A 22,127-nucleotide genomic window follows, 5' to 3' on the forward strand; every position below is an offset into this window, starting at 1 on the left:
CTGTGTTACACCACTGGACACAAGCTTCCAGACACAGAAGAACCATTTGACCATCACCATCTGCCTCCTGCCACAAAGTGAGTTTTGGATCCAATCTGCCATTTGGCCTGGATCCTATGGGTTTTCAGCTTCCTAACCTGTCTGCCATAGGAGACCTTGTCAAAAACCTTACTGAAGTCCACACAGACTGCATCAACTGCACCAGCCTCACCAATCTACCCAATCGCCACCTAAAAGCAATCAATCAAATTTGTTAGGCATGATGCCCCTCCTCAGTAGCCATGCTGACCATTCTTGATTAAGTTGGGACGATTGCAAGAAAACTTGGGTGTACACCCAGCAGCTCGGAACAGAATGAGCTGTACTGCCGTATATTGTAGATCCCAAACACCTTAATTGTTTTATTAAAACCTAGCCCTTTGATAAAGCTTTTTGTCTTATATGCAAATATCTATGTGCAAGGTTTAGCGTCAAATTCTGTTTTATAATGCTTCCATGAAGCATGATGTTAAAGACTCTATACAAATGAAACTTGTTGCACTGCACTGAATAAAGAACTGCCTTTCGTCTCCTGTCTGTGTCTCAAATAGATGAAGGGTGCACGGTGTGGTACGACAGTGAGCCAGTTGTTCACCCAAGGTTGCACGTAGATTATGTGCAGCCCCTTCTAGCCATTAAGATGCAGAGCAACAACAAAGTCCAACCAGTTCAGAGACTTATTCAATATCTACGACTCACTAAGTCCGACACAGAGATTGGACTCTTGAAAACGGCTGCAAAGGTCACCTCTGAGGTAGGTCATATCATAACGGAATTGGGAGTGAGTTACAGGGCTGGGTTTTTTTGCTGACGAGAAAATGCATCTCATTTTTTGCAGTTGTAATAGTTTCATGGAAATGTAGGACTTAGGAGTACGGGATGGCCATTGGGCCCTTTGGTCCTGCTCCACTGTCCAATGGCTTATCCAATTTTGACCTTAATTCCATTTTTCCGTCTGCTTCCCCCACCTTCCATTTGGGGAGGCCCCAAAATTAGGTGCCACAAATATAAGATCGCAGAATGGTTACGTCTCAGGTACACACCTGTCCTGCACTATTTTGGAATTGTATCCTTTAGTTTAGGTTTGCTCTTCTTTGAAATTGTACTCAAGTCAAAGTTATTAAGGCACATCGAGAAGCATGGGTTCAAAAACCAACCCCTTCCCTAAGTCAGGGCAACTGAGATCAATTGTCATGGTCCCACTGCCAGCACAACTAACCAACTAGCTTTAAACCTTCCTGGTCTCCCTGGCTCACCCACTCAATGGGCAGAAGATAATCTTTTGCTTCAACAGCTCTCCAACATGAAACCCAGTGTTAGGGCTACTGCCATTCACGTAGCAAACGGTGCTCTGCCTTTTACTGGGCTGAATGAAGATGTGAGTGTCTTGAGTACAGGTCCAGTTTCAGCTCCATTCAGCCCAGTAAAAGGCAGAACAGCCTAAACCAGGCAATGAACCTCTTGTTAACATGTACAAGGGACGAGCATGTCTTTTAGCCATCTGTCTGGAACACCCTCCTCGTGCTCCTTTCTCCCCCCTCCCTCGTGCTCCTTTCTCCCCCCTCCCTCGTGCTCCTTTCTCTCCCCCCCTCGTGCTCCTTTCCCCTCCCCCTCCTCGTGCTCCTTTCCCCTCCCCCTCCTCGTGCTCCTTTCCCCTCCCCCTCCTCGTGCTCCTTTCCCCTCCCCCTCCTCGTGCTCCTTCCCCCCCCCCCCACCCACCCACCCACCCACCCGGCTCCTCGGGCTCCTTTCTCCCCCCCCCCCCCCAGGGCTCCTTTCTCCCCCCCCCCCCCCCCCAGGGCTCCTTTCTCCCCCCTCCCCCCAGTGCTCCTTTCTCCCTGTCGTGCTCCTTTCCCCTCCCCCTCCTCGTGCTCCTTTCCCCTCCCCCTCCTCGTGCTCCTTTCCCCTCCCCCTCCTCGTGCTCCTTTCCCCTCCCCCTCCTCGTGCTCCTTTCCCCTCCCCCTCCTCGTGCTCCTTTCCCCTCCCCCTCCTCGTGCTCCTTTCTCCCCCCCCCCCGGGCTCCTTTCTCCCCCCTCCCCCCAGTGCTCCTTTCTCCCCGTCGTGCTCCTTTCCCCTCCCCCTCCTCGTGCTCCTTTCCCCTCCCCCTCCTCGTGCTCCTTTCCCCTCCCCCTCCTCGTGCTCCTTTCCCCTCCCCCTCCTCGTGCTCCTTTCCCCTCCCCCTCCTCGTGCTCCTTTCCCCTCCCCCTCCTCGTGCTCCTTTCCCCTCCCCCTCCTCGTGCTCCTTTCCCCTCCCCCTCCTCGTGCTCCTTTCCCCTCCCCCTCCTCGTGCTCCTTTCCCCTCCCCCTCCTCGTGCTCCTTTCCCCTCCCCCTCCTCGTGCTCCTTTCCCCTCCCCCTCCTCGTGCTCCTTTCCCCTCCCCCTCCTCGTGCTCCTTTCCCCTCCCCCTCCTCGTGCTCCTTTCCCCTCCCCCTCCTCGTGCTCCTTTCCCCTCCCCCTCCTCGTGCTCCTTTCCCCTCCCCCTCCTCGTGCTCCTTTCCCCTCCCCCTCCTCGTGCTCCTTTCCCCTCCCCCTCCTCGTGCTCCTTTCCCCTCCCCCTCCTCGTGCTCCTTTCCCCTCCCCCTCCTCGTGCTCCTTTCCCCTCCCCCTCCTCGTGCTCCTTTCCCCTCCCCCTCCTCGTGCTCCTTTCCCCTCCCCCTCCTCGTGCTCCTTTCCCCTCCCCCTCCTCGTGCTCCTTTCCCCTCCCCCTCCTCGTGCTCCTTTCCCCTCCCCCTCCTCGTGCTCCTTTCCCCTCCCCCTCCTCGTGCTCCTTTCCCCTCCCCCTCCTCGTGCTCCTTTCCCCTCCCCCTCCTCGTGCTCCTTTCCCCTCCCCCTCCTCGTGCTCCTTTCCCCTCCCCCTCCTCGTGCTCCTTTCCCCTCCCCCTCCTCGTGCTCCTTTCCCCTCCCCCTCCTCGTGCTCCTTTCCCCTCCCCCTCCTCGTGCTCCTTTCCCCTCCCCCTCCTCGTGCTCCTTTCCCCTCCCCCTCCTCGTGCTCCTTTCCCCTCCCCCTCCTCGTGCTCCTTTCCCCTCCCCCTCCTCGTGCTCCTTTCCCCTCCCCCTCCTCGTGCTCCTTTCCCCTCCCCCTCCTCGTGCTCCTTTCCCCTCCCCCTCCTCGTGCTCCTTTCCCCTCCCCCTCCTCGTGCTCCTTTCCCCTCCCCCTCCTCGTGCTCCTTTCCCCTCCCCCTCCTCGTGCTCCTTTCCCCTCCCCCTCCTCGTGCTCCTTTCCCCTCCCCCTCCTCGTGCTCCTTTCCCCTCCCCCTCCTCGTGCTCCTTTCCCCTCCCCCTCCTCGTGCTCCTTTCCCCTCCCCCTCCTCGTGCTCCTTTCCCCTCCCCCTCCTCGTGCTCCTTTCCCCTCCCCCTCCTCGTGCTCCTTTCCCCTCCCCCTCCTCGTGCTCCTTTCCCCTCCCCCTCCTCGTGCTCCTTTCCCCTCCCCCTCCTCGTGCTCCTTTCCCCTCCCCCTCCTCGTGCTCCTTTCCCCTCCCCCTCCTCGTGCTCCTTTCCCCTCCCCCTCCTCGTGCTCCTTTCCCCTCCCCCTCCTCGTGCTCCTTTCCCCTCCCCCTCCTCGTGCTCCTTTCCCCTCCCCCTCCTCGTGCTCCTTTCCCCTCCCCCTCCTCGTGCTCCTTTCCCCTCCCCCTCCTCGTGCTCCTTTCCCCTCCCCCTCCTCGTGCTCCTTTCTACCCCCCCCCCCTCCCCCCCCCCCCCCGGATAAATGTGAGGTAATTCACTTTGGGAGGAATAATAGGAAGGCAGAACACCGGGTCAAGGGAAAGATTCTTGACAGTGTAGATGAGCAGAGGGATCTTGGTGTCCATGTACATAGATTCCTGAAAATTGCCACCCAGGTTGATAGTGCTGTTCAGAAGTCTGATGGTGTTTTAGGTTTCATTGGTAGAGGGATTGAGTTCCAGAGACGTGATGTCATGCTGCAACTCTACAAAACGGTAGTGCCGCCTCACTTTGAATATTGCGTGGTCGCTCCATTACAGGAAGGATGTGGAATCGTTGGAACAGGTGCAGAGGAGATTTACCAGGATGTTGACTGGTCTGGAGCGAAGGTCTTGTGAAGAAAGGCTGAAGAACTTGGGTCTATTCTCATTGGAAAGAAGGAGGCTAAGAGGGGATTTCATAGAGACATACAAGATGATCATTGGATTAGATAAGGTGGACAGTGAGAGTCTTTTTCCGAGGATGATGACTTCAGCTTGTACAAGGGGGGCACAGCTACACATTAAGGGGTGACGGATTTAAGACAGATGTCAGAGGCAGGTTCTTTACTCAGAGAGTGGTAAGGGCGTGGAATGCCCTGCCTGCCAATGTAGTTAACTCAGCCACGTGAGGGGCATTTAAACAGCCCTTGGATAAGCATATGGTTGACGATGGGATAGTGTAGGGGAATGGGCTTAGATTAGATCACAGGTCGGTGCAACATGGAGGGCCGAAGGCCCTATTCTGCGCTGTGTTGTTCTATGTTCTGTTACATAAAAATACATCACACAGCTTCAAAGTAGAACCAGTTGCTGTGAAACCAATGACGGTGTCTCCCGTTATAACATTTAAAGAGTATTTAGATATGCACTTGCAATGTCAAGGCTATACAAGTGCTGAAAAGTGGGATTAGATTAGTTAAGTTGTTGCTTTTGACTAGCATAATGGGCAAAAGGATGATTTTCTGTGCTGTCGATCTCTGACTGTATGGCTGCATGAATTGGCCCACCATCATCCCATTGCTAAATAGGTGTCCTTTATGCCTGGAGAAAGTTTCTCTGTGATGAGTCTCAAAACTATGTGTACTCATCCCAGTACAGATACTTCTAGTTTTGTAATTATGTTGCTGTGTTGCAGTTGTTCTGTGTTTTGTGCAAAGTTTGCAGATTGCCACGGAACTGATACAAGGTTGGCTGTTTATTTTCAGGCATTCATCAGCACAATGTTCTCAACCAAGGCTCCAGTTGATGAGGCCTATCTTTATGCAAAGGTAAGCAGCAAAGTATGGATACTTTCATGGGTGAATGCAGCCAGTACTACATGGAATAATATAACAATAGGTGGGGGTGGCTTAGCAAGTGTGCTAAATCCTAGCAGGAGTGCAGCAGAGATTCACAATACTGACTCCTGAGATGATGAGTCTTTTTTCTCTGTAGGTTAGAAGAGTGAAATATGGTCTTATTGAAGCTTAGAAAATTCCTAAAGGGATAAAAAGAATATATGAAGAAGGGATGTTTCCTCTTGGCTGTATGTCTAGAACCAGGAGATTCAATCTTAGAATAAAAGAACAGCCATTTAAGACTGAGGTGAGGAGGAAGTTCTTTACTCAGAGTGGTGAATCATTGGAATTATCCACCCTTCGGGGCAGGGAAAGCTGTGTCATTAAGTCAATTCAACACAAAGATTGGTAGACCGCTCCTTATTAATGGCATTAAAGACACTGGCATTGGAATATGGCATGGAGATGATCAACCATGATCTAAAATGGCAATGCAAGCTTGAGGGATTGAATGGCCTACTCCTGCTCCTATGTTCCTAAGTCAGAAAAGGTTGAGAGTTAAAATAGGACACTGTGTATTGTGCTTTGATTTCCACACATTGAAACAGAGCTAAAGAGTATAAAAACTGAACCACCAAGATAATAGCAATGGGGAAGACAAAGTGGCTAATGTAGTCAAAGCATACAAAAGCTGCAAGTTAGTGATGTAATGAGTCAAAGCAGTAGATCATGATCTCATATCATAGAATCATAGGAGCTCTACAGTGTGGAAACGGGCCCTTTGGCCCAAAAAGTCCACACCAAACCTCACCGCATCCCACCCAGACCCATCCCCCTATAAACCCACCTAATCTACACCTCCCTGAATACTACCGGAATTTAGCATGGCCAATCCACCTAACTGCACATCTTTGGACTGTGGGAGGAAACCAGAGCACCTGGAGGAAACCCACACAGACACAGGGAGAATATACTGGAGATAGATTACTGCCATTAAATATGGTCCTCTTCTTGTATATTGTGTACATTCGCATATGTAGGGGAGTGTTTGACTCTCCACTGCAGGTTTACTGTTGAAAGACTCCCCAAGTTATACTTTAATGAAGTGTTATACTTTTGTTTCAGCTAAATGCTTGTCATACCGAAAGTGCAGGAACAAAATCCTGAAGTATGTTTGGTTTATGTACAACATACATAAAACATATCAGAGAGCAGTCATTCATAACTTGCCATTCCATAATACTTTTCAATTGTAGTTTGACTTTGAGTGCCGAGCTCGTGGGGCGGACTTCTTGGCCTACCCTCCGGTCGTAGCTGGTGGCAATCGCTCCAATATACTGCATTATGTGGAAAATAACCAAATGATTAAGGTAAGAGTGTAATCATTCCTTATTGTACACAGGTACATGCTGAACTGCAGTCAAAATATTTTCTTTTTCCTAAGGGCTGTTCTTGAGATTTCTGAAAGGCTACTTCTTGATTTTTGGAGGCTGCTTTCTCATTCTCGCTATCTCCTTCATTAGGTGAGAAGCAGTCACCGGTAGCTTCTGTATTTGCCATGATGTGGAGGTGCCGGTGTTGGATTGGGGTGGAAAAAGTCAGAAGTCACATGACACCAGGTTATGGTCCAATGGGTTTGTTTGAAATCACAAGCTTTCAGAGCATAGTCCCTTTGTCAGGTGAGAGATGAGCACGCAGAATACAGGATTTATGGGCTGCGAGAGATTAAGGGCAGAGAGATCAAAAGACCATGCAAATGGTGTGAGTGGTGTGACGAATAATAAGTCTCTGCAGGCGATCCAAAGTGTTAGACATTGTGAGTAAAGTGTCAACAGCTGAATAACAAGCGAAGGGATGCTCTATAATCCGATTAAGTGAGGCAGAGAGATAATTACAAAAACTTGAAGATAACGTGGCACTGGAGACAAGCCAAATGACTGGAATAACACGCTAGGTATAAGAGTCACATGCTGAGGATCTAACCAAAGTAATAAGGAATTCAAAACTGTACAAAGTAATTAAGGTGGAGAAATCACAACAATTTATCCAGGTGATGGTGATAAAACGGGGCAGTAGCGAAGATTTCACATACAGATCAGTGTGGTAGGGTCACATGTAGCATGACAAAGAACCCAAGATCACAGTTGAGGCCATCTTCATGGTTATGGAAGTCGGCTACCAGTTTCTGTTCAGCAATTCTGCGTTGTTGTGTATTTCAAAGATTACCTTAGAGGACACTTATCCGAAGATCAGAGGGTAAGCGTCCTTGACACCACACAACAATCACCAGAGAAGAATGTTCCCTCCCAGCTGGGGAACACTTCAGTGTCATCTTACCTTCTTGCTGCTCCTTCAATCACAGGGGCCTGTTTACTTGCCTTGCTTGATGCTGACAGGCTCACTACTGGGCAGAAGCAGCTTGTGATTTGTAGGAGTAGTTCCTTTCTAGATTTCTTAGTCACCATGATTAATTTTTCCTGGGTAATTTGATTACTTCTGGAGGAGAACTCGCTTGCTGTCATTTGTACTTTTGAGTGTTGATGCTGAAGAAGCAGAAGGATTAATTTGCACCTGCCAAGGATCAGTAGTTACATATTGAGGAATTTCTGGTGATATCCCCAAAGTAAAGATTTTGTTGGCTCCAGCGCTGTGGCTCCCTCCTTTTATTGTATAACTCCATCCTTCAATGTAAGGAAAATGGTGGCATAATGGTAATGTCACCGGACTAGTAAATCGAGAAACTAGTCACGGTAATTTTCAGGGAACATGATTTCACATTGTTACATTTAATTGAACAAAAATCTAGAATGAAAGCTCTCGTCGTGGAGACCACATAACCATCGTTCATTCTCATAAAAACCAATCTGGTTCACTACTGTCCTTTAGAGAAGGAAATCAGCATCCTTACCAGGCTTGGCCTACTCACACCTGCAGAACCAGAGCAATGTGGTTGAATCTTTAACTGTTCTTTTGGTAATGGATGTCAATTGCGGTAGAAACACCCAACTCCCATGAACAAATGAAAATTTTTGAGTTCCTCTGATCATTCAAATTGGCATTTCGACTGGACCTCCAAATCCAAACCCTCACTTCTTTGACCCTTTCACCCTTTCTTTTTACATTCATTAAATAATGCCTCTGACAAAATTTTTGATCACTTGTCCTAACTCTCTTAATGAGGCTCAAACAAAGTTTGTTTGATAACATTTTATGACATTCCTTGGGATGCTTAACTACTGCAAGAGTACTACATAAATGAAAGTCGTTATTATAAGACAAATTGCACAAAGTAGTCTTGTATTTCCTTGAGTGCTGTATAAAAGTTTAAGGCTTGTACTAATTTAAGTTTTTAAGATGATTAAAAGAATTGCAGTGGGTGCTTTAGCAACATGCACTTCTACATGTGTGTTGTAGCCCAGAACTACAAATGGTAGTGGTGGAGGCTCGGATATTCTTTGCATCATGTGGTGAGCAAGGATCTTATCTCTTGCCATTTGTGTCGAAACGATGTGCACATTGCTAATTAATCTGTTTGGCTTGGTATGAACATACCTTCCACGTTCATTTAGTGGGACACAAACCCATAACTTCGGGCTCACAGACAGGAATGCTACTCATTGCACCACAAGACCTTCCCAAAAGGAATTGTAGCTATTGATAAAACCTAGACATGTAAGGGCCCAGGTTCAATTCTACTCTCGGGCGACAGTCTATGTGGAGTTTACACATTCTTCCCATCTCTGCATGGGTTTCTTCTGGGTGCTCCAGTTTCCTCCCGTGGTCCAAAAATGTGCAGGTTGGGGTGGATTGGCCATGCTAAATTGCCCATACTGTCCAAGGATGGCTTTTTGGAGCAGACTGTGGTGGAGGTCATGAGGGAACAGGCAATACTGGATTTAGTGTTGTGCAGTGAGGCAGCCTTGATAAGGGAGAAGATAAAATCAGAGGTGATAGTATTACAGTTGAATAAAGGCAACTACAGAGGCATGAGGGAGAAGCTGGGCAGAATTGACTAGGGGAGGAGCCTAACAGGCAAGACAGTGGAACAGCAATGGCAAGATTTTCTAGGAATCATTCAGGGGTCACAGCAAAAATTCATCCCTAAGAAGAAGAACCATGGTGCAGGGACAATGAGGCAACCATGGGCTGTCTAGAGAAGTCAGGGATAGCGTTAAAGCAAATGAGAAAGCATATAATGTAGAAATGGGCAGTGGGAAATCAGAGAATTGGGAAGCTTACAAAGACCAACAGAGGGCAACAATAAAAGAAATAAGGAGGGAGAAGATTAAGTATGAGAGTAAGCTAGCCAGTAATATAAAGGAGGACTGTAAGAGTTTCATTAGATATATAAAGGGCAAAAGAGAGGGAAAAGTTGACATTGGACCACTGGAAAATGAAGCTGGAGAGATAGTAATGGGGAACAAAGAAATGGCTGAGGAACTGAATAAGTACTTTGCATCAGTCTTCACAGTGGAAGACACGAGTAATATCCCAAAAATTCAAGAGATTCAGGGAACAGAGCTGAGTATGGTGGCCATCACCAAGGAGAAGGTGTTAGAAAAACTGAATAACCTAAAGGTGGATAAATCACCAGGACCAGATGGACTACACCGCAGAGTTCTTGAAGAGATAGTGGAGGTGTTAGTGATGATTTTTCAGGGATTGCAAGAGTCAGGGAGGGTCTCAGAGGACTGGAAAATCACTAACGTGACACCGTTGTTTAAAAAAAGGGTAATGCAAAAGACTAAAAATGACAGGCCAATCAGCCTGACCTTGGTCATGGGTAAGATTTTAGAGTCCATTGTGAAGGATGAGATTTCTAAATACTTAGAAGTGCATGATAAAATAGGGTAAAGTCAGCATAGCCTCATCAAGGGGAGGTCATGCCTGATAAATCTGTTAGAATTCTTTGAGAAAGGAATGAGCAGGTTAGACCAAGAGCCAGTGAATACCTGGACTTCAAGAAGACTCTTGACTAGGTGCCACACAGGAGGCTGCGGAGTAAGATAAGGGCCTGTGGTATTAGAGGCAAAGTGCAAGCATGAATAGAAGATTGGCTGTCTGGCAGAAAGCAAAGAGTGAGGAATAAAGGGTCTTTCTCAGGATGGCAGCTGGTGGCAAGTGTTCCACAAGGGTCAGTGTTGGGACCACAACTTTTCACTTTACACATTAATTATCTAGATGAAGGAACGAGGGCATTCTGGCTAGGTTTGCGGACAATACAAAGATAGGTAGAGGGACAGGTAGTATTGAGGATGTGGGGAGGTTGCAGAAGGATTTGGACAGGTTAGGAGAGTGAGCAAAGCAGTGGCAGATGGAGTACATTGTGAGAAAGTGTGAGGTCATGCACTATTTTCTAAATTGCGAGAAAATTCAGATGTCTTAGGTGCAAAAAGAGACTTGGGAGTTCTAGTCCAGGATTCTGTCAAGGTAAACTTGCAGGTTGAGTTAGTAGTTAGGAAGACAAATGCAACTTTGGTATTTATTTTGAGAGGACTTGAATATAAAAGCAGGGATGTACTTCTGAGGCTCTATAAGACTCTGATCAGGCCACATTTGGAGTATTTTGCGGTTTTGGACCCCATATCTCAGGAAAGTGGGAGAATGGGGTTGAGAAATTTATCAGCCATGCTTGAATGGCGGAGCAGACTCGATGGGCTGAATAGCCTAATTTCTGCTCCTATGTCTTATGATCTTATGGATGTGTAGGCATGGGACATGCATGGTTATAGGATAGGGTAGGTGGTGGGTCTGGGTGGGATCACGTTTGGAGGGTCGATGTCGACTTGTTGGGCCAAATGGCCTGCTTCCACACTCTGGGATTTCTATGATCTATAGAGGAATTATTTCTGCTGATGGGCTAGTCTACAATACAGAGACCTAACTTTAAAGTTAGAACTACCCAGACAAGAATGATGTTAAGATGCACTTCTTCATATAAAGGATAGTAGAAACCTGGAAATCTCTGTCTCAGAATTGCTGTTGAAGCTGAGAGTTAGTTGAAACTTATAAAAACTGATCTTGTTTTTTATTGAGCAAGGTATTAGGGTTACAGAATCAAGGTGGGTTAGGATACAGATCAGCTATGGTCGAGTGGAATGACAGAGAAAGCTTGAGGAGCTGGTGACCTCCTCTTGTCTCTTTATTAACCCACTAACTTCACTCTTTTCCTAGGATGGGGAGATGGTCTTATTGGATGGTGGTTGTGAGTATTCTGGCTACGTCAGCGATGTCACTCGCGTTTGGCCTGTCAATGGAAGGTGAGACACAGATTTGATCCACCCATTTACCCCACCCTCCATCATTCTCATTATTTTGGTATATGGTCCACCATTTTCCTGCCCATTGTTTGAGAAGGGATTTCCTCACGTTGAGTATGTTTCAACCCCAGGCACTTAGAACCCGCTTAAATGGAAATTTCTCAAGTTACCCTGGATGCGAAGGAGCAACAGACCATTCAAGCAATTTGGGCCTTTATACTAATCCTGAATGTGCCTGTACCCAATGTCAGTACACGTACAGTATAAGGCTGTGGGCTTGCTGGGCATCTCAGGAGAATGTCAGTGATCCCATGGCATCATTTTGAAGAAAAGGAAGAAGGGAGTTCTCCCCAGTACTGGGCAATATCAATCTCTCCACCAACATCACATGAATATGAGGATTGCTGTTTGTGGAACCTTGCTATGAACCCATTGGTTGCTGTATTAAATGTATTACAATGATGACTACGCTTCATAACATTTTTAATTGTTTGTAAAAGTGCCTAGGAACATCTTGAGGCTGTGAAAGGTGCAGTATGAAGAAAGACTTTACCTGATGCTTGGTTAACTCAGTATTGGAAAACATGGGGTTTTTTGCATATGGCTGCAGAACATTTTAATATTTGTTTGAAGGTTCACAATTAGTTCATTCTTCCTGCTGAGGTTCTTAAACACTGTATGCTATTAATTGCCTTAGCCAATGTCTTACCCTGCCTTCATAATGTTCCTAACTGGCTGGGAAACGGGGCAACTCTTCTCTGTTCTAGTTGTGGCAAACAGCTGTTCAGTGGCATCAAAACAAGGTGTCCTTATGTAACTGCTTCTTTACTACAGTTACAATATCTCATTACTTGTGCATCTACTTCAACAATCGTCCTGTAGCAAAGGTAATTACTTCTCAGGAGCACTCATTTGATAGGTATTTCTGGAGTGCTTCTCAGAAGAAGTTTGTGTTCTGCCGGCTCCTTCATAACGGCATCTAATATGAGTCCCTAGTTCCTGCCTAAACTGTACAAATGAGCCCCAATTGCCCTTACAGTGTTTACTGATGAAAAGGTAACTGCCAGCACTGCAATAAATCACTTAGCAACCACAATATTTTATTTAGACCCAGCTGTTCAAATAAGAAAGTTCAGTACCAAGTCTTGGCCAAGAGAGCAGTAAAACCATTCTCACCCACAGTGACACTAGATAAAAGAGGGAATCTCACCTAGGATTCCCTGTCCCATTTCCAAACCAATGACTTCCCTAGCCAGGGAGTGTGTCAAGGTAGATTGGATCAGATTCTTATTGTGGTTCTGTTGAATAGGGGATGTTCATTGTGGGGGAGTAAATACAAGGAATGCTAAGGTACAAATGACTGCTCCTGTCTATGGAACCTCAGCCTTATGGAGTGTATACAAGGGAGGAGTGGGAACTTCTCTACTGCAGTTAATCAGCAAGGTTATGCATTTTAGTCCAACAGGTCCATTTCAATGTTGGTGCTTCTGTCACCTGATAAATACATTGAATGGAGTCATACAGCATGGAAACACCCTTTAGTCCAACAAAGATAATCCCAAACTAAAATTAGTCCTCCACCCCTCCAAACCTTTTCTGTTCATGTACTCATACTAACTGTACCCACAACCACTGCTTCCTTTGGAAGTTCATTTAATTCTCGAAACATCCTCTGTTTAAAAAGAAAAATTTCCCCTCATGTCTTTTCTAAATCTCTCAACTTTAGTAATATGCCCCCTTGTCTTGAAAACCCCACCCAAGGGAAAAGGGACCTGCCATTCACCTAATCTATACCTCTCATGATGTAATAACCTCTGAAGTCACCCCCCCGACCTCCTATGCTTCAGTAAGTTCCAGTCTATTTTGACAACTCAAATCCTCCATTCCTGACAACATCCTGATAAATCTTTGCTGAACCCTTTCCAGGGAGACCAGTACTATTCTGTTCCTTCCCCTCCCATGTACTTCTTTACCTTTCTTAATGCACCCAAGATGACTCAACTACTGAGGTTCCACATTTTAACCAGAATTGTCCAGAAAAAATAGATTTCTCTTGAATTTGTTATTGGATTTATTAGTGCTGTCTTATATTTATGGCCTGTGTTTTTGTACTCCCCTGATAAGTGGTAACATCTTCTCTATATCTACTATTTCAAAGTCCTCTGTTTTTAAAAGATCATGTCTTCCCTCAGCCTTTTCTTTTTTAGCAAAAGAGCCCCAGTTTGTTAATTTTTTCCAATGCATATAATTTCTCAGCTCTGCAGGTGCCTTCTTTGTAATGCTTTTACGCCCCTTCTTCAGTGTCCTGAAATCCTTTTAACAATTTGGAGACCAAAAGCATGCAATGTGGTCTACTGGAGGTTCTATACAAGTTTAACTTGATCTTCCTACTTTTCAATTATGTCTCTCAAAAAAAATTTAATAAAGTATAAAAACAAAATGTAATTAATTGTTTTCTACGGAGCCCTCTGCTTGAACTAACCTTAAGCAAAGCTCCGATAGTTAATATTTAAAGCATATCCAAAGAAGAGTCATTTTCTACTCAAAACAGTAACTGTGTTCCTCTCTCCACAAATGCTGCCAAACCTGCTGCGTTTCTCTGGAACTTATTATTTCAGATTCCCAGCATCTGCAGTAGCTTGTTATATCAACCTTAAACTGTAGGCTAGTCCCTTGAAAATAGACCTATATAAACACACTGCACAAACATTGGTATTATAGAGGGTGTAGTTGAGTCAGTGTGTTGGAAAGGAAGGTGTGATGCATGTGACAAATAGATAAAAGTCAAGGCTGCCGTTCCACATGATGATTTCATGTTCAATGGAAATCAAAGTTGCTAAAGATCACTGCACGCTGTGGAGGAGTGGGTGCTAATGGCAGCTTGAAAGCTAATAACTTGGTCATCAGTAACGGAATGTCGTTACAAGAAATGCGAAACAAGCAAGAGAAACACTTCCAAAAGTGAACTATTTGCGCAAAAATTCATTTTAGTTTGAAAGTTGAAAAAGCCCATTCAAAAGTAATTAGTTTACTGCTGTATGTGTAAGAAAAGTAATTTTGTTATAGAGCATAAGTGAAAGGGAGCAGTTAAATGGGGGACTCAGCATGGCAAATAGTGTAGAAGCACTTGAGAGAAAATGCAATGGATGGATATGTTGAGAGGGCTGAAGTAGATTGGATAAGATGCATGTGGAACACAAATACTGGCATTGAATAGTTAGGATGAATAGCCTGCCTCTCTGCTGCACATCCTACGTAATTCACCTAACCTGTCTCCTCTGAAAATGTGTAACATGTAAAACCTTCCTCGTATCCTGTTGGAAAATTCTAAGACTGACTTGTTTTGTTGCAGATTCACGGGACCCCAGGCTGAGCTGTACCAGGCTGTCCTTGATGTACAGAAATTCTGCCTAAGCCTCTGCACTCCTGGTATCAGTCTGGACAATATCTACACTTTCATGCTGACCATGCTTGGGCAAAAGCTGAAAGACATGGGGATCCTGCAGGAGAACTGTAATCAAAATGATGCTTACAAGGTTAATACCAAGTGCTGGCACATTTATAGCCCACGGATTAAGCTCACAGCAGTCAATTACAGTTAAGTTTGTAAAATGTTAGATCGCAAGGGGTTTGCATAGAGAAGAGAGTAGCGCAGCAGTGATGTCACTGATGCAGTAGTCCAAAGATGCCAAAGTAATGCTGTGTGGACACTGGTTCAAATCCCACCAGCACAACTAATGGAAATAAATAACAAATTTCTTCACTTTAAGGTTTACCAATCTGTTTTACAATTAATAAAATATTTTTGAAATGTAGTCAATGTTTTGAAGCTTGCAAAACTCAAGCTGAAATGTCAGCAAGATTGAGTTTCAAAGTAGGAGCTCTTGTTCAGTCCCCTACCACCTTCTCGGTATTAGACATGGTTCAATTGGTTGCACTCCCGACACTAAGTCACAAGGGTTGATTCTGGAACTTGAGCACAAAATCAAAGCTGATATTCCACTGCAGTAATAAGGGTATACTGCACTGTCAGAAGTGCTGTTTTCCAGATGAAACGTGAAACTAAGGCCCTCCATGCCACCTTGATGGATGTAAAAGCTTCCATGGCACTATTTCAAGGAAGATCAGGGGTGTTGTCCTGTTCATTGCCTGCATCTACATCACAAAATTAGATTATCAGGCCATTATGATTGCTGTTATGTGAGTTTGCTGAATGTCTTTTAACTATCATGCTTCCTACATCACAATTGGAACTATGCTTCAAATACAATTTATTAGTAGTAATGCCCATTGAGACATTCAGATTTTGTGAAGAAAAGACTGTATACATGCAAGTTGTTCATTTTTCTTTCACTATACCATACTGCATTTTAAGACTGAGGGAGAGTTGCACTTTTAAAAGTGCCACCTATCAAATGAGAGATTCTATCAAGGTTCTGCTTACCTATTTGAGGGGACATATAGAAGGGCAGGACCAACATTTATTCCACTGCCACTAAAGACACTTAACAAGTCAATAATTTCATTTGCACTTATGGGATCTTGTTATTTATAAATAGATCATATTCACAGCGTAGAAGAGACCATTCAGCCCGTTTGGTCAATGTCAATGTTTATGACCCAGACAAGTTCCCTCCCACCCTGCTTCTTTTGTCATTCACTTTCTGTTTTGCTTTTTATTTATTTATTGTATACTTAGTCAATTTCCCCTTAAATGCACCAGTGCCTCAACTAATCCTCATGATAGCAAGCCTCCCCATTCTCACCACTCTGGATAACAATATTCTTCCTCAATTTCTTATTAGATTTATTATATTTATTATGGACTATCTTATGTTTATGATTCATCATTACTCTGGATTAAAAATAAATATTATCTCTGAGTGCTTTAGAACATCCTAAGCATATGCAAGACACTGTGTAAATAAAAAAATCTCATGCCACTAAGGAAATCTCCTTTTTTACATTCTATTTAAAAAAAACAAGTACAGCATATTTTGGACTAAGAGATTTCTCCATTGTCATTGAGCAGAGTTCTGTTCTGTTCCTGCAGGCTGCTATCAATTACTGCCCACACCACGTTGGACATTATCTGGGAATGGATGTCCATGACACGCCAGGCATCTCCCGGTCTATAGCCCTCCAACCTGGGATGGTGGTGACAATCGAACCTGGTAAGAAATACAGGGCTAGAAGTAAGTTGAGAAAGCTAAATCCTGCACGGTGCAAAGTCGGTGATTAGGGTGAACACCTGACAACTAGTTTCTGCCTTGAGCTAAATTTGAACTGATGTCCAGACAATCATAGCCCACAATATGGATTCCATTCACTTCAAGTAAGAGTCTTGATGATTTTACTAGCAAGAAAATACATTTGTCGAGATGTCTGTCAGTCTCACTGTCAGACTGTTTTTCTATTTGTAAGTCTACAGGGTCCATTTAAAGAATCTCCATGAACTACCACAAGCAGGACCAGTGACAAAGCTCCAGTGATGTGTTCCAATTAGAAGTCTTTATTTCTCCAGCAAAATTTAACTAAAAATACCAGTAAAATATTTTATTCCCTCTTTCACTGATGTTTTCATGTGACCTGAAGTAATTAGTTCCACATCTGATATATCGGTCACATCTGTTCTAACAATGCCGTCTTTAACAGGGGTGCTTCCAACAAGACGACTTTTTTCTTTAACTGAGGATTCCTCCCTACCACTTGACGGGACCCTCAGTCATGTCTGACCCACTTCCCCCATAACTGCCCTGCCCCATTCCCTTCCTCACAGAACAACAACTTGTCCTTAATTTTTATTTTACCAGCCTCTCCATTCAAAGGATCATCTCCACAATTTCTGCAACCTCCAACAGAATACCACAACCAAACACACCCTCTTGCTTGGCAGCACTCTGCAAGGACTATTCCCTTCACACACCCTGGCCCATTCCTCCTTTACTCTGAGCACATCTTCACTCTCCTGTGGCACCATATTCTGGCAATTGCAATAGCATTTATCTTTTTACTCCTCCCCTCCTCAATGTTCAAGGCCCCAACAGAAACCTCCAGGCAACAGTGATTTTCTTGTACTTCTTTCACTCTTGACTATTGCATTTGCTGCTCAAACTATAGGCTTGTCCACATTGGCAAGATCAAACGCAGACTGAGTGACCACTTCGCAGAACACGTCAGCTCTGTCTATAAGATTGATCCCAACCTTCCCGATATACAGCATTTTGCTCTCGTGCTAATATTTCTGTCCTACACATGTTGTATTGTTCTAGTGAAGCTCACTACAAGCTGGAGGAACAGCACCTCATTTTTCACTTTAGCACTTTACAGTCTTCTGGACTTAACACCGTTCAACATCTTCAGTCTATGAACACTGTCCCCGTGTTGATTACATTCCCTTTTTCTCTCTCCACCACCACTACTACCCCCCGCCCCACCATTTCTTGTTTGCATGGGTTAGTTCTCAACTAACATCAGCTCTCAACACGGGTCATGCTATTAACACTTACCATGACATTCCATTTGCTTTTTGCTCTGTGTCCCCTCACCATCATTTCCACTTACTGCTCCTCTCTCCTTTGTCAACAGCATAAAATCCATAATTTTCCTGCCCCCTAGAGTTCTGAAGAAGAGCCCTGTTGGACTCAAAGTTATCTTTGTTCCTCTCCCTGTAGAGATGCTGCCAGAGTTTCTCCAGCATTTTCTACATTACCATGCCTTCACTTGTTGGATCAAAATCCTGAACAGCATTCCTAACAGCACTGTAGGTACCCCCACACCACATGGTTCAAGAAGGTGGTTCATTATCACCTTCTCCACCTTCTTCAAAGTCAATTTGGGATAAGCAGCAAGTGCTGGTCTAATCAGTCACATCCTATCAACTAATTACTATAGGAGTATTAAAAAAATACTTCAAGAGACAATGGTTACCTAAAGACATTGCTCATACTAATCACCCAGTCCCCATAAAAACTACACAGATAATCATGTGTAGATCCATTGGACTAGTCCAGGTCACAGACCCTTTACCTCTCCTTCATTTTCAACAGCGCTGTTTGTCAATTGTCAGCCTGTTACCCTACTAAACTCTACAAGGGCCTCCACCTCTTCAGCCTCCTTACTTTAAACCACTTGATATCTTTGCCATCCTATTTAAAGCAATTATATCTTAAGGAGGCTTTTCAGTGTGACACTTGGCACCTTCTGAAACTCTGTCCCTGACACGTCGCCTCCCTTCCCAAGCTTTTCTCTCTTTGCTTGAGGACGCTGCCTGCTAATTGTTTAAATATCTTGATCTATAATTTAAAGTTTCTGATGAAAGAAGTACCGATTGGTCACCTCCTGCCTGTTTTTTTCCCTCTCACACTCCCTATCCCTCACACGCTTCATCTTCCCCCTTTCCTTCACGGCAGGAAAACGCTTTTGCAGAAATCACTTTGAAATTGGCAATTTGCTATGTAGGATGCTAACCCACAACTTTTCATATATTCTTATTTTTGCTGACATAAGTGACTATTTTATTTCAAAGCTTTTGGTATGCAATTGGTAAATTTTGCTTTTTGGATCATTAATTCCACAACAGGAATCTACATCCCAGAAGACAACACATCAGCTCCATCAAGATTCCGAGGAATGGGAATTCGGATTGAGGATGATGTTTTGATAACAGAAGAGGGGCCAACTATTCTATCTGCAGATTGTCCCAAAGAATTACATGAATTAGAACAGATCTGGACTGACCATTAGCAAACAGCCCTTGCACTGATACCTCCATAATTTATAATTAAATGCTATAAGGGACAAGAAGATTCCCAGTTAATGCTGCAACTCTATTCACTGTTATAGCTCTGCAAAGGTATGTTGTGATGCTATCAGCCTATTCAGATATGTAAAACTCGGAATAGTATTTATCTATCCTCCAGGACATAAGTTATATAACAAGACACCGGAACGACACTTAAGAACTTTATTTTAAAATTAAAATGAAGGACAAATATTGGCTGGTGAATCAAATTTGTGCTGCACAGACATGGAATGATTGGACACTTTGATCCCCAGTAACAGCCAGTTGTGAGATAAAGACCCTTGGTCAAGTTGGAAACTCAACATGGAAGATGTCCTCTCTGACTTCAGATTACGGAGATGATGGTTACTGTATGGCACACCAGGTACTCCATCTGGATTTTCACTCTGATATCCACTACAGTTAGGAACCCATTTAGCTCTCCTTTAAACATTTGGTGTTGATTGTCATAAGCCTTCAGCTCCGTCCAAACCCTTTTCTGTAGAAGAGGTTTTTTAATCATAATCTCTCCCAACTGTTATCTTGGAATTTTGATAGCTGGCTTACGACCTCAACCTGCTTAAACTCTTATACTGGTGATGTGTGTTAGTGAAATGCTGGTGTGGTGCTGAGTTGTACTGAGTGGAAGTGCTGTTCAACGTATGCAGAATTATGTCGTGCTGCCATCAAGTCCTTAGATTTTGGGACTGTGCCACTGGATGAGAGAAATTAAAAAAAAATCAGAGTTACCATTCTGGATCCATGGCCGGTGTTCCCTCTAACATCTGTTTGATGTGTGCAGCTGCTTGTTGTACTGCAGAGTCCCTTTGAAATTGATCTGCATCTTAACGAGAATGTTTCTTGCATGCAGCCTGTTTATTCCCTGTGCTACATATTCCTGTCTGCCCATCTGTACAGCACAGGGGACACATTGCCTGTGTCCATGCTAGAAATTATGTGTTTGTGTAAGTTCAGAAAGGTTGTAATATCTTTCTAAGTGAAAAACCCTTCAGATGCTATCATCTTGTGGAGACAGGACAATTGGATTGGGTGCTAAAGGTCATCAGAAGTTGAGGGTTGTTCTTTTTAAATAGAGCTTTAGAAGCAATGCAGGATATTACAGATTAGAACATAGAACATTACAGCACAGTACAGGCCCTTCAGCCCTCGATGTTGTGCCGACCTGTCATACCGATCTCAAGCCCATCTAACCTACACTATTCCATGTACGTCCATATGCTTATCCAATGACGACTTAAATGTACCTAAAGTTGGCGAATCTACTACTGTTGCAGGCAAAGCGTCCCATTCCCTTACTACTCTCTGAGTAAAGAAACTACCTCTGACATCTGTCCTATATCTTTCACCCCTCAATTTAAAGCTATGCCCCGTCGTGCTCGCCGTCACCATCCAAGGAAAAAGGCTCTCCCTATCCATCCTATCTAACCCACTGATTATTTTATATGTTTCAATTAAGTCACCTCTCAACCTTCTTCTCTCTAATGAAAACAGCCTCAAGTCCCTCAGCCTTTCCTCGTAAGACCTTCCCTCCATACCAGGCAACATCCTAGTAAATCTCCTCTGCACCCTTTCCAAAGCTTCCACATCCTTCTTATAATGCGGTGACCAGAACTGTACACAATACTCCAAGTGCGGCCGCACCAGAGTTTTGTACAGCTTCACCATAACCTCTTGGTTCTGGAACTCGATCCCTCTATTAATAAAAGCTAAAACACTGTATACCTTCTTAAAAGCCCTAGTCTTACCTATGTGTAGTATTTTTATAAGTTGTATTGATAAAATTTTGTTGAAAAAATGGCACAAAACATTAAAAAAAACTAGAACTCAATGTTTCACCTGTTTTTCTAATCAACCTGTTCAGAGGTGTTATTACACACCTTTGGAGCAGGTGGAACTTGACCCTAGGGTTCCTGATCCAAGGACACTGCCACTGTGTCAAAAAAGGGCCCTTCAAAAAATGCACTTTTGTGAAGTTGAGAGAAAGTCCTATCTGTTTCAGGTAAATTTTTCCCTCTCCCCATAATTGTTTTGACTCCTATAACTAGGAGGATGGAGCCGATGAAACATGTGACAGTAGACCTCAGGCAACTCCTTTATTTCCCATCCCTAGTCACAGGATGTGTCTAGATTCTGGTGCCCCAACACAAACACTCTCTGCAATAATGAATCTGAAGTCTGCAACTTGGAATTCTGCAACTTACATGCTGTTCGGAACAGTTCATTGGAACAACACATCATCTCACCCCTCCTTGCTTTTCATGTTATCTTTTACTTTTCATTCTGAAATTTTATTATTCTTCCTAAATAAAATGGAGGCACACTGGAAATTGACAGCATCTGAAAGAAAGAAAAATGATGAGAGATAATAGGAACTGCAGATGCTGGAGAATCTGACATAACAAAGTGTAGAGCTGGATGAACACAGCAGGCCAAGCAGCATCTTAGGAGCACAAAAGCTGACGTTTCGGGCCTTAGAGGCCTGAAATGTCAGCTTTTCTGCTCCTAAGATGCTGCTTGGCCTGCTGTGTTCATCCAGCTCTACAAAATGTTCGATGATTTGGGAGTCATCAGAACATTTGAAACTCTGCTAAAGGTTTCCCTCCATTACCTGGTTTATTTAATACTATCTTACAGATGATTGTTTTTATATGCACTTTAGTGACAGATAGCCAAATATACTATGGAGAATAGTTCAATGTTACCATACCCGAAACTGCTGAGGAGGTTGCATGGTGTTCTACATGTGCCTCTATGTGCAACACCTCAGTACATAATACTGCACCCCATTTATTGTTGATTACTTCATTAATTACTGTGCAATTTCAGGTTAATTATCAGATCTTGCATCACAGAAGGAGGTCATTCTTTTCTTAGCCATGTACATCAGAGGAAACTACAGTCCTTAGTTAGAACATGAGGAACAATGTTGTGCTTTGTGCTTTACTAGGCTTCCTTTTGTTTTCCTTATAATCAGGAATCTATTGTTTGCATCCTTTTCTAAAAGTAGCATTTTTGTTGTTAATTCAATCTTAATTGATGCCTA

The 22,127-nt window shown here is 44.2% G+C and overlaps 1 protein-coding gene across 2 annotated transcripts in view; it reads left to right on the top strand.

The window, feature by feature from the left end:
• The window catches only part of xpnpep3 (X-prolyl aminopeptidase 3, mitochondrial), a 37,162-nt gene extending 15,636 nt beyond the window's left edge, over nucleotides 1-21,526 (top strand). Inside the window, exons 4-10 of one of the 2 annotated variants that reach the window (XR_007246535.2) lie at nucleotides 591-793; nucleotides 4,949-5,011; nucleotides 6,277-6,390; nucleotides 11,195-11,280; nucleotides 14,633-14,877; nucleotides 16,334-16,454; nucleotides 18,863-18,976. Coding sequence is in view for 1 of the 2 variants with exons in the window: in XM_048521642.2 (XP_048377599.1) it covers nucleotides 591-793; nucleotides 4,949-5,011; nucleotides 6,277-6,390; nucleotides 11,195-11,280; nucleotides 14,633-14,816; nucleotides 16,334-16,454; nucleotides 18,863-19,026 (935 nt within the window). In the remaining variant the exon portion in view is untranslated. Of the gene's footprint in view, nucleotides 1-590; nucleotides 794-4,948; nucleotides 5,012-6,276; nucleotides 6,391-11,194; nucleotides 11,281-14,632; nucleotides 14,878-16,333; nucleotides 16,455-18,862 lie in introns of both variants that reach the window. The other variant, XM_048521642.2, reaches the window with a different exon arrangement.
• Nucleotides 21,527-22,127: the final 601 nt, after the last annotated feature.

Source organism: Stegostoma tigrinum, chromosome 38 (assembly GCF_030684315.1).
Source record: "Stegostoma tigrinum isolate sSteTig4 chromosome 38, sSteTig4.hap1, whole genome shotgun sequence".
In the NCBI taxonomy this organism is placed as follows: Eukaryota; Metazoa; Chordata; class Chondrichthyes; order Orectolobiformes; family Stegostomatidae; genus Stegostoma; species Stegostoma tigrinum.